The 12,500-nt window shown below is 49.0% G+C and overlaps 1 protein-coding gene across 1 annotated transcript in view; it reads left to right on the forward strand.

The window, feature by feature from the left end:
* Window positions 1-5,843, forward strand: part of arpp21 (cAMP-regulated phosphoprotein, 21) — a gene marked incomplete at both ends in the record, with an annotated part of 8,855 nt that extends 3,012 nt beyond the window's left edge. The window contains 13 exons of the mRNA XM_080527360.1: window positions 7-100; window positions 1,300-1,398; window positions 1,546-1,583; window positions 1,847-1,903; window positions 2,278-2,468; window positions 2,942-3,025; window positions 3,162-3,310; window positions 3,551-3,625; window positions 3,805-3,966; window positions 4,419-4,524; window positions 5,063-5,196; window positions 5,655-5,716; window positions 5,786-5,843. Of these exons, the coding sequence (XP_080383486.1) occupies window positions 7-100; window positions 1,300-1,398; window positions 1,546-1,583; window positions 1,847-1,903; window positions 2,278-2,468; window positions 2,942-3,025; window positions 3,162-3,310; window positions 3,551-3,625; window positions 3,805-3,966; window positions 4,419-4,524; window positions 5,063-5,196; window positions 5,655-5,716; window positions 5,786-5,843 (1,309 nt within the window). The remainder of the gene's footprint in view (window positions 1-6; window positions 101-1,299; window positions 1,399-1,545; window positions 1,584-1,846; window positions 1,904-2,277; window positions 2,469-2,941; window positions 3,026-3,161; window positions 3,311-3,550; window positions 3,626-3,804; window positions 3,967-4,418; window positions 4,525-5,062; window positions 5,197-5,654; window positions 5,717-5,785) is intronic.
* Window positions 5,844-12,500: the final 6,657 nt, after the last annotated feature.

The raw sequence follows: 12,500 nt of genomic DNA on the forward strand, positions 1-12,500 counted from the left end.
GTTCAGACCAGAGCAGAGGTTTATAGAGGAGGTGCAGGAGGAGAAGGGAGAGGAGACCCAGTGGAGAACCATACTGAAGAGAGACACCTCAGAAGACCAGGTAGGTCTCTCTCTCTCTCTCTCCCTCTCCCCCTCTCTCCCTCTCTCTCTCTCTCTCCCTCTCCCCCTCTCTCCCTCTCTCTCTCCTCCCCCCCTCTCTCTCTCCCCCCTCTCCCCCCCCCCCCCTCTCTCTCTCTGTCTCTCTCTCTCTCTCTCTCAAGGCAAACAGACAAACCTTATTTTAAGAATCAGAATCAGAATTGCTTTTATTACATCAACGTACGGGTACACAGAGTACAATTCTTGGGTTCAGGTTCATTCGACATTGGCACTGCAGCAGAATACAAGATCAATAATAAAGTAAAGCAGGATATCAAAACAAGAAAGAGAAACGAATCAAAAGAGATGATTACATTAGAGATGACTGGCGGGATGATGCCCCGCGGTGGTGTAGCGGTCTACGCACTGGCCGCTAGTGCATGCTGCCCACCGGGGCCGGGGTTCGTATCCCGGCTCGCCAGATCCAGATATGGCCGAGGCACACGGGAAGCGGCATATTGGCCGGCCGCTTCCGAGGGGGGTATAGGAGTATTTCTGGACTAGGATCCGTCGCGCAACACCGCCCCCTGGGTGCCGGAATAACGGTACTGGGCTCGAGGAGCCAGTCAGCCTAGTCTGCCTGGCGCCCTCCTCTGGGACTGCCGGCCACGGGGTCGTGCGGCGGATCCCATGCAATAGGCAGGGGATAATTGGATGCTAAGTTGGGTTAAATTGGCTACCAAATTGGGTGAAAAAGGGATAAAATCTGGGATAAAAAAGAGATGACTGGCGGGATGGAGGGATGGGGGGGATTTGGAGGACAGGGATGGGGATGGGGGGATGGGGAGAGGAGGAGGACAGGGATGGGGGGATGAGGGGCGAGGGGTAGAAGAAGGATGAGGGGATCAGACGGGAGGAGGGCTGGGGATTCTGGGAAGTCAGAGTCAAAGGACAACGAGGATTATCCATCTTCTGTTCAGCATTGTGAGGATATGTTACGTGGTCAGTGCTGCCCCTTTGGGGCCTCCGTAGTTTAATGTGAGCTTGAGATCAGGAGTCACTTCACTAACATGGTTAGTCATCACTCATTACATGGTTCAAATATCACCTGACACAACACCAAAGGTTTAGATATGAGTGTATAACAGGTGTGAGAGACGCTGTAGGCGCCCTATCAGGTTCTCCAAAACGTTTCTGATCCCGCCCCCCTCCCCCCATCAGGCCAGGCTCCACCCCTTACATGCGGAGAGGCGGAGCAAGTCCATGGAGGAGAGAGAAGAGGAGTACCAGAGAGCACGAGACAGGATCTTCAACCAGGAGGTGATACACACACAGACACACACACACACACACACACACACACACACACACACACACACACACACACACAGACAGAGAGAGAGACACACACACACACACACATGATTCTCTGTCATCTTTTCACCTCCCCTCTCTTCTCTGTTTCAGCCTGTATGCTCCCAGGACAGCGTTTATGTTGAGACAAGGTAACCTGTCTGTCTGTCTGTCTGTCTGTCCGCTTGAGTATGTGTCTGTTTGCCCGTGTGTCTGTCTGTTTTTGGATGTCTGCCTATCTGTCTGTCCTGTCTGTCTGACTGTCTGTCTATCTGTCCTGTCTGTCTGTTTTTGTATTTCTGTCAACCTTGCTGTATTTGGATGTCTTTGGATGTGTTTTGTAGCCGTAGGGTGTGCAGTGATGTTGATATTCAGTGTGTGTGTGTGTGTGTGTGTGTGTGTGATGTTTCTGCAGAGCTGTGGAGGAGTGTAACCCCTATGCTGAAACACAGAGGAGGAGGCAGCTCTTTAGGTGAGTGCGCCCTCCTGTGGTCGTTGAGTGGTGGTGAACTTTAATCACACACACAGTACGACATTACTTTGGATATCATCGGAAAACAGATTTTGCAGGATGGAACAATGTTGTCGACCAATCACAGACAGATACACTCATACAGTACACATATTATACCTAAAACATCACAAACCATGGAAAGTCAGGATGACCCAGGTTAGTGTTAGTTAGTTAATAATAATTCAACCCTGTGTGTGTGTGTGTGTGTGTGTGTGTGTGTGTGTGTGTGTGTGTGTGTGCTTGCGTGTGTGTATGCGTGTGTGTATGCGTGCGTGTGTGTGTGTGTGTGTGTGTGTGTGCTGTGCGTGCGTGTGTGTGTGTGCTTGCTGCAGGGGAAGTAGGGACGGCTCAGGTTCTAGCAGGACAGGAAGCAGCAGGCAGAGCAGCACAGAGATGGACTGTCGCTATGGAAACGACCCCCGACCCTGGAGCAGCACCGACTCAGACTCCTCCTACCAGCGGCCCGGGCCCGCCCCCAAACCCCGCCACGCCCCCAACCCCAGCTGGGACTCCCGGGGCACGGGTAAGGATGAGAAGGATGACTTTGGTTGTTGTTTTTTAATAAGGGTGCGTTCGTAAATTCGCTCCGAGAGCGCCAGAGCGCTCATTCAACATCATAAAGGGACTAAGTAATTTGATTGGACAAGACAAGGCATTCCATGAGTGCTGATTCGATTTCCAGAGCAAATTTACGAACGCAGCCAAAGTCACAGCAGCTGGTGAAACCGGGAACAAGTCGGCAGCCGATCAAATATTCCGACTTTTATTCTGAAAAATGTAACATACATTTACACATATTCAATGCAAAGAAACTGTCCATAGGGATCATAATTGTTTACTTTTCTCTGCCATCTCTCTCTCTCTTTCTCTCTCTCTCTCTCTCTCTCTCTCTCTCTCTCTCTCTCTCTCTCTCTCTCTCTCTCTCAGGGTCCATCACTCTCTCCAGAGTGGTCCCCTCCACCTATGCCTGCCCCTCCCCCCCTCCCCTCCAACCAGAACCTGCCCCCACCACAAACCCCGCCTACATCCTGTTGGAGAATGGCATTCCGCCAGGAAGTATACTAATGAACCCACAGACAGGTAAACACCTCTCCACACACACACACACACACACACACACACACACACACACACACATACACACAGTGACACAGTGTATGAGCAATAAGTGACCTCGAGCCTCCTGACCTCTGACCCCTGCTCTCTGACCTCTCAGGGCAGCCCTTCCTGAACCCTGATGGAAGCCCGGCGGTCTACAACCCCCCAGAACCCCAGCAGCCTATCAGGGGCCAGCCCCAGCAGCAGGTCCCGCCTCCTCAGCAGCAGCAGCAGCAGCAGCCAATGGCAGGTCACTCTATCCCTCAGGTACGGACACAGTGTGTCAGACTGTCAGAGTCACGTGTATATACAGTAAATACACTTAGACTTCTTGATGTTGTGGAGTTCTTAACCGGTCTCTCTCTTTTTCATCTCTCTCTCCCCCTCTTTTTAATCTCTCTCCGTCTCTCTCTCTCTATCTCTCTCTGTCTCTCTCCCCCTCTTTTTCATCTCTCTCTTTCTCTCTGTCTCTCTCTCTCTCTCTCTCTCTCTCTCTCTCTCTCTCAGGTGGTTCAGTACTCGTCAGTCTCCTATCCTCCTCAGCAGATGGTCCCTGTCTCTCCTTCACAGCATTACTCTGCGGTGCGGACAGTGTGTGTGTGTGTGTGTGTGCGTGTGTCTGTTTGTGTGTGTATATACACCATATCTAGTATATACTACTAACCAGCTCATTGGCCTTGCTGTTAGAGTGTCCGCCCTGAGATTGGGAGGTCGTGAGTGTGTGTGTGTGTTAATGACAACATCCTCTCTGTGATCCTCAGAGCGAGGACCTGTCGTCCCAGTTTGGTCATGTGACTCTGGGCTGTCAGTCATCAGGGGAAGCCCCGCCCCTCTACCCTCCCCCCCAGGCCTACGTCTACACAGCCCCTCCCCTTCCTCCCCCTACTCACAACCCCCCCGGCTACTGCCAGCCCCAACCTCAGGTAAGGCAACAACAACAACTACAACAACAACAAATGTCAGGGTCAAAAATCCATTTCAGGAAGTAGTCAGTTGATGATTAACAATTCCAAATCATCTCCGGAATTGGAATTGGAATGGACCTATCGCTAAGCCACGCCCCCTTTGAAAACTCGGACAAACAAACAACGCTTCACTGACAGTGACTGACTGACCGACCGTGACTGAATGACATTCAATGACTTACAATGGCGGGAGTTGGCAAATTTCTGATTTCTGATTTACCACAGCAAGTAATAGACATGTTTTTTTAAAAGATGACAAGAATATTTAGTCTAGAAGCTTTACACCATCAGATATTAGCGAGTTGTTTGTCCGAGTTGCTGTGATATGATTGGACAATTTCTATTTTGGGGCCTGGCTTAGCAATAGGTCCATTGGAATAGGTGTGTTAACACAGTGTTTAACCCTGTAGGTGCCGCTGTATTATTACTCTGGTCAGTACCCTACCTCAGCTCCTCAGCAGTGCAGACCTCCAACCCCTCCTCAGCTCAGCCACAGCCAGGCTACACAACCAACAGGTGTGTGTGTGTGTGTGTTACGTGTGTGTGTGTGTGTGTCAGGAGTGTGTGTGCGTGTGTGTGTGTGTGTGTGTGTGTGTGTGTGTGTTTCTAGCACTAGGGAGGGGGGCCGTTGCACTGTAAGAGATGTAGTGCCAGGTCTCACAGTGAACCGGTCTCTTTTCCTGCTGCTTCTATTCTTCAGAGAGAGAGAGAGAGAGAGAGAGAGAGAAAGAGAGTGAGAGAAAGTGTGAGAGTGAGTGAAAGTGAGAGAGAGTGAAAGTGAGAGAGAGAGTGAGAGAAAGAGAGTGAGAGAGAGAGAGAGAGTGAGAGAAAGAGAGAGAGAGTGAGAGAAAGCGTGAGAGAAAGAGAGTGAGAGAGAGAGAGGGGGAAAGGGAGAGAGAGAGCGAGAGAGAAGAGAAAAAAGAAGAGAGAACTGTGTGAATGTATACAGTACACAACTTAATATAATACAAAGTAATGATAGATTACGCTAATTACCCCTTGTATATTCACTTGTGTGTGTGTGCGTGTGTGTGTGTGTGTGTGTGCGCGGCAGGTTACTCTCCCGTCATATCCAATCAGCAGCAGGGATACCAGGGCATGATGGGAGTCCAGCCGCCCCAGAGCCAAGCGCAAAGCATGCTGGGTACATACCCGGTGGTCCCCTCCAACTCCTGTGGCGTGGTGCAGGTGAATATGACCCGGGCACTCTGTCTGGTTAACCCTTACACCGCCTCTCCCTCAGGGGGGCTGGTGGAGGTCGACATCAGAGGACGGGGCTCATGGGTAATGCATGGAACAGAATGAGGAACGGTGTCACACACGTGACCTCTGACCCCTGCCCTGATGAGACATGTGACGTGAAAGATATCATGGAACGTTCATGACATTGATGTTTATGGCAATGGTGGATTTTTGGACTCATTCAACTCCCCCTCTCTCTACCTCCCTCCCTCCACCTCCCTCCCTCCATCTCTCTCTTTACTCTCTCTCACTCTCCCCCTTTGTCCTTCTCTGTCTCTGACACTTCCTTTCCTTCCTCCCCCCCTCTTCCTCTTTCTCTCACACTGCTTCTCTCCCCTCCCGTCTCTCACTCTTTCTTGTCTCCTTCCTCCTCTCTTCCTCCTCTCTCTCTCTCTCTCCCCCAGGGAGGTGTGGCTGTGTCGTACTCTCAGAGTGGTCTCCTGTCGGGGGTGGGGGGTGAGGGAGGGTACTGTTGCCTGGTGCCCCCCCCACCTTGCGGTCCCATGCCCCCCATGCCCCCCCCTCTCCACACCAGCTGCCACCCCTCCAACTGTGCCAACATCAGCAGCCAAGGCTGGGGGGGCAAATACTGACCACACACACAACAATACCATTGTTATTCTCCTCACCCTGCTACCTCCCTCACCCCCCCCCAACCCCCACCACACGCACGCACACACAGTGGTGTTAATGCACCAAAGCTATATTAGAGATGCTGTATTGAAAAGTATAATTTATATCCACCAATAGAGTTTTGTATTGACATGAAATTATTTGAATATATTCTGTATTGAAATGTGTGAAAAAGAGAATAAACCGTTGTGACTGGTTTGACAGGTCACCTTTATAAGTGGCCTCTCATGTTCCTCATTCTTACAGCACACATGACTAAGCATTACATTTACATTTTTGGCATTTAGCAGACACCTTTGTCCAAAGCGACTTACAACAAACACATGTTGACGCCTTAAGTAATAATAATAATAATAATAATAATAATACATTACACTTATATAGCGCTTTTCTAGACACTCAAAAATGCATTACAAACTGAAAAGATCGAGTAGTAATAATAAAAAATAAAATAAAATAAAAAGTATGGGGGCCTAATTAAGGTAGTGCTGGGGACACATGGGAAGGGGAGACGGAGAGGGTTAACTGGTGAAGGCAAGCTTGAAGAGGTGGGTTTTGAGGGCCTGTTTAAATGTTGGGAGGGTGTTGGCCTGTCTGATGTGGTTGGGGAGGGCGTTCCAGAGGGACGGGGCTGTAAGTGAATCGTCGATCCACCAGTCATAGCAGGAAAAAGTCATCTATGCTAGGATCAGGGACCATTGGCAGTCGTCGTGCTAGAAGCAGGCTACTTAACGGTTAGGCTGCTTAACGGTCTCTTACCCAAAACTGCAAACTGCAGTAACTCTATTTTATCGTTTATTTGATGCATGAGATTATTCTTGTAAAATTAAAAGCTTTATAAAGGTAGGAAATTCTGTTTATAATGATTGCTAAAAGGCAGATGACACCAAACAGATAATGGCAACACTTTGTTTAATTGTTTTTGCACAAACACCTTTGTGTGTCTCTTTGACGCCCCTATGGTCGATGATGACGGATCACAACAAAAGCACAGAACTGCAGCCATGGCGACTGTCATGACAGATTATGTCCACCTGCCAAATACTGTCTGCCTGATGTAATCATAGGCTGCGTTCGTAAATTCGCTCTGGGATCTGATCAGCATTCATGGAATGCCTCTTTTGCAATCAAATGACTTGGTCCCTTTATGACATTGGACCCAGTGTTCGCTCCGGCAGCCTAAAACAAGCAGCCATGAGAGAGTTTCCTAGTGTGTTACCTAGCAACCATGAGTTGATGGTAGAAGCTGCGCTCGTGACACCTGAAGCATAAATGGAGAGTATCATCAGTCTCAATGTCCGTCCGTCCGTCCCCCCCCCCAAAGGAGAAGAGAAGTTCAGGAGTTTTGGGCAGTCAAAGGCATAAATAACTTTTTCAGAGCAGAACACAGCTTTATCGACTTTGTCCTTGGTGCGAACCATCTGTTGTTTTGGGTGATAGGCAATGAATTTACAACAGGGTAGGCGTATGTTTACATGAAACAAGACCATGTTTGGAGGTCATCTGGGGACTGAATGATGACCCAGAGAAATGTGTCTAGGAGACCCAAGCCACAATCAGAGGGGTTCAGATTAATTCTTAACAATGTTGTCCCATCTTAGGCCTGGTCGATATAGCGATAATAACATATCAATATATTTTATGATATAATGTTGACAGTATGAAGGTATTGTATTGTCAAACGTCCATAAGATTCATCTTAATGCTGCAGCAGAGAACACAGTTAAGACAGGTGGCACGCCCCAGGCCTCCCCTAGAATAGGCAGGCCTCTGTACATAGTGACTCCTGCTCTACGTTATTATGAGATACAACAGGATATGCAAAACAGGTCAGATGGGTTCAGCATTACACCACCGTTAACCTCAGCAGTTATAATCAACTGTGTCTGTTTGGACAGTACGTTGTTTTGGTTGGGCAGTCTCCCAAGTACTAATTATCCTTAAGCACCCCCCCCCCCACACACACAGACTACCTACCCTTAAGCACCCCCCCCCCACACAGACTACCTACCCTTAAGCACCCCCCCCCCCACACACACAGACTACCTACCCTTAAGCACCCCCCCCCCACACAGACTACCTACCCTTAAGCACCCCCCCCACACACAGACTACCTACCCTTAAGCACCCCCCCCACACACAGACTACCTACCCTTAAGCACCCCCCCCCCACACAGACTACCTACCCTTAAGCACCCCCCCCACACACAGACTACCTACCCTTAAGCACCCCCCCCCCCCCACACACAGACTACCTACCCTTAAGCACCCCCCCCCACACACAGACTACCTACCCTTAAGCACCCCCCCCCCACACACACAGACTACCTACCCTTAAGCACCCCCCCCACACAGACTACCTACCCTTAAGCACCCCACACACACAGACTACCTACCCTTAAGCACCCCCCACACACAGACTACCTACCCTTAAGCACCCCCCCCCCACACAGACTACCTACCCTTAAGCACCCCCCCCCCACACACAGACTACCTACCCTTAAGCACCCCCCCCCCACACACACAGACTACCTACCCTTAAGCACCCCCCCCCCACACAGACTACCTACCCTTAAGCACCCCCCCCCCACACAGACTACCTACCCTTAAGCACCCCCCCCACACACAGACTACCTACCCTTAAGCACCCCCCCCACACAGACTACCTACCCTTAAGCACCCCCCCCCACACACAGACTACCTACCCTTAAGCACCCCCCCCCCACACAGACTACCTACCCTTAAGCACCCCCCCCACACACAGACTACCTACCCTTAAGCACCCCCCCCACACACAGACTACCTACCCTTAAGCACCCCCCCCACACACAGACTACCTACCCTTAAGCACCCCCCCCACACAGTCACTTTATCCAATACTACCGCCGAGTTGCAATACTCATACTATTTATATATGTTTATTATTACTACTATTACTACTATCTATGTGTCTCTTGTCCTATTTGTCCTTTTATAACCATTGTCACTTGTCTTATTTGTCTTACTTGTCTCTTATAGCCTACACAATTGACACTTTATTTCTATTGTCACAGCAAAGTCGAGGAACTGAAGACTAAGAATTGTACTCTCTTATACTTGTACACCAGGATGTAACAATAAACTTGAAACGTGAAACGTGGAACCCTGAGACCATGAGTGCTGACAGTCAGACAGTAAGCACTTCAAAGACCGAAGATCTTTTGCACATGACTCATTCAGTAAGCTTCCATATGTAATAGAACATTACAGCAGTTCAACAGTTCAGTGTACAATGTAGTATCCAGTTAACCTTTACAGGCAGGCAGACAGGCAGACAGACAGGCAGACAGGCAGGCAGGCAGGCAGGCAGGCAGGCAGATAGACAGACAGACAGACAGACAGACAGGCAGGCAGGCAGGCAGGCAGAGGCAGAGACAGAGACAGAGGCAGAGACAGAAAGACAGGCAGGCAGGCAGACAGAGACAGACAGGCAGAGAGAGAGACAGGCAGACAGACAGGCAGACAGAGACAGGCAGGCAGACAGACAGAGAGACAGGCAGGCAGAGACAGAGACAGACAGACAGACAGGCAGGCAGACAGGCAGATAGATAGCACACACACATGCACATACAACCTTACAAAAAAGGTTCACAGATTCTGTGACATTGTTAGGGAACATTTCTGGTAATTGGGGAAAAAGTGTATTGATCAGCAAATAAAACAAATGTTTTACAATTTAGACTCTTTCCAGATCATTTATATACATTATAAACAGTTTGGGCCTCGCACAGAACCTTGTGGAAGCCCACAAGTAACCTTCTATAAATCTGATTCAACATTATTTATTTGTACACACTGATATCTGTCATCAAGGTAACTTCTAAGCCATGAGAAGCTATCCCTCTAACACCATATCTCTCCAGTTTCTTCATTAACACAGTAAGCCATGGTCAAGTGTCAAATACTTGTGGCCTGTGGTCGTCCAGTGGTCTAGCACCGTGGTCTACAGTGCCCATGTAGGCATGGGTTCGAATCCGGTCCATGTCCTGCTGACATGCCCTCTCTCCCTTCTTCTCCTTACTTTCCTGTCTGTCTTCACTACATCTGTCTAATAAAAAGAAAAATATGAGTGGGTGTCAGTGTCAAATGCTTTTCTGAAGTCTATTAACACCCCCACGGTATAGTCCTGGTTGTCGATTGCAGTAGAAATGTCTTCAACCAGTTCCATCACTGCCATTGAGGTGGACCTATTTGCTCTAAAGCCATACTGATGGTCACTCAATAAACTGTATTTACATATATTTATAATGAAATGATCAAGCCTTTACACAAATACTTTTTTCTAAAATGTTTGAGAACTGGGAAAGCAGAGAAATCTGTCTATAGTTGGAGAATAGATGTTTATCTCCACTTTTATAGATGGGAATGACTTTTGCTGTTTTTATTTTGCTGGGAAAAATACCTGTTTGGAAGCAGACTCAATAATTCTTTGCACATAGTGATAATTACATAGTAGTCAGATTATCAATATTAGTGCTTTGCTCTCAACAAAATATAGCCAAAAGTCTCTGCCAAACAATAAATGTGGAAACTGATATTAATATATTGGTTCTACGGGTGTGTGTCTCTCTAACTCAGCCATTAGTGCAATAGATTTGATATATAAACCAATTGGGCACGCAAACACACACACGCAACCGTACAAAACAAAATTCCTTACAAAACAGATTCTGTGACATTGTTAATCAAACATTTCTGTTAATTGGGGAAAGTGTTTCCGAACTGTCCAATAAAAAGCATGATTAAAAACCAAACAGACATCATGAATGAATGAATGAATGGACTTTATTGTCATTGCTACAGTACAGGTACCAAACAACGAAATTTAGGAGGGGTGGCTCCCCTGGTGTTAGGAAAGGGAAAAAAAAAAGAAAAAAAAACTTTTAGAAAAAGAAAAAATCACAAGAAGGTAAGGAGCTGGTTTACATAAATAAAGGCTATGTACACAGTCCACTGTACTATACTGCACAGATAGTCAGCTAGGGTTGTCATATTGCACAATAGTATTTTTTCACGTTATTTAAAGTGTCACAGTTTGCAGGCTTGAAATGTACATGTTTGTGCCTCAGCACTACACCTGCCATACAATCCGTCCAGACTGTCCAGGGCCCAGAACTTAGGTCTTTGCTGTGTTCAGGGCCTGGACGGCCCTGTGGTAGAAGCAGTTCTTCAGTCTGTTTGTCTTAGCGGCCAGGGTCCTGAACCTCCTTTTCGAGGGCAGCCTGGTAAAGTGTACGTGCCCAGGGTGGGTCGGGTCCCTGGAGATCTTTGAGGCCTTCCTGAGACAGCGTGTGTTGTACAGCTCTTCCAGAGAGGGGAGGGGGGCGCCGGTGATCTTCTGTGCTGTTCTCACTACTCTCTGTAGCGCATTTCTCTCCGCTGTTGTGCAGCTGGAGAACCAGTTGCAGATGCCGTAGGTGAGGATGCTCTCCACTGCGCCGCGGTAGAAGGCCACCAGTATCTCCTGCTTGTTGTGTTCCTTCCTGAGGCATCTCAGGGTGTATAGCCGCTGTTGTGCCCTCTTGATGGTGCCTTTTGTGTTGTCCTTCCAGGTCAGGTCATCCCGCATGTGATGTCCCAGGAATCGGAGGGTTGAGACTCTCTCCACGCTCTCTCCGTCGATGAGCAGGAGCTGGATCTCGGACTTTTTCGTCCTGAAGTCTACGATGAATTCCTGGGTCTTTGACTTGTTCAGCAGCAGGTTGTTAACCTTGCACAGCTTGCTCAGTTGCTCTACCTCATCCCTGTACGCCGCCTCGTCCCCCCCCGAGATACATCCCACCACGGTGGTGTCGTCTGCAAACTTTACGATGTAGTTGCTGGGGTGGACGGGGGTGAAGTCGTGGGTGTAGAGGTTGTAGAGGATGGGGCTTAGCACGCAGCCCTGGGGCTGAGGGCTGTGGAGGTGTGGGGGCCCACCCGCACCCTCTGGGGGCGGTCGGTCAGGAAGTCCTTGATCCACGCACATATAGAGTGTGATAGACCCAGGTCTAGTAGTTTGGTCACTAGCCTGTCTGGAAGGATGGTGTTGAAGGCGGAGCTGAAGTCCACGAAGAGCAGTCTCGCGTAGCTGTTTCCCCTCTCCAGGTGGGATAGAGTGGCGTGGAGAGTCGTCGCGATGGCGTCCTCTGTGGACCTGTGGGCTCTGTAGGCGAACTGGTATGGATCCAGGTTGGGCGGGAGGTGTGTGAGTATGTGGGCCCGGACTAGTTTCTCTAGTTCATAACTCACCTTGTTTCCCAGTGAGCTGTTATCACCTCAATAAGAGTGTCAGGAGTCCTGCTGCTGACATGTTCCTCTGACTGGACAGGGAGATAGGAGTTCAGAGATCACGGGTTCAGGTCACCTTTTCACGCGCTGAGCAACACTACTGAACTGAAACATTCATGACTGAACATCACAGCAAGGAGAAGAGTCAGCTAATGAGGTCTGTAGTGTAGAGGAAGCAGATGTGATGCTCCTCACTCTCAACAGTCTAGACTCTACCACCATGTCTGTAGAAGATGTGACCCTCCTCACTCTCAACAGTCTAGACTCTACCACCATGTCTGTAGAAGATGTGACCCTCTTCACTCTCA

Source organism: Nansenia antarctica (genome assembly GCF_963989245.1).
Source record: "Nansenia antarctica genome assembly, chromosome: 3".
Taxonomy (NCBI): domain Eukaryota; kingdom Metazoa; phylum Chordata; class Actinopteri; order Argentiniformes; family Microstomatidae; genus Nansenia; species Nansenia antarctica.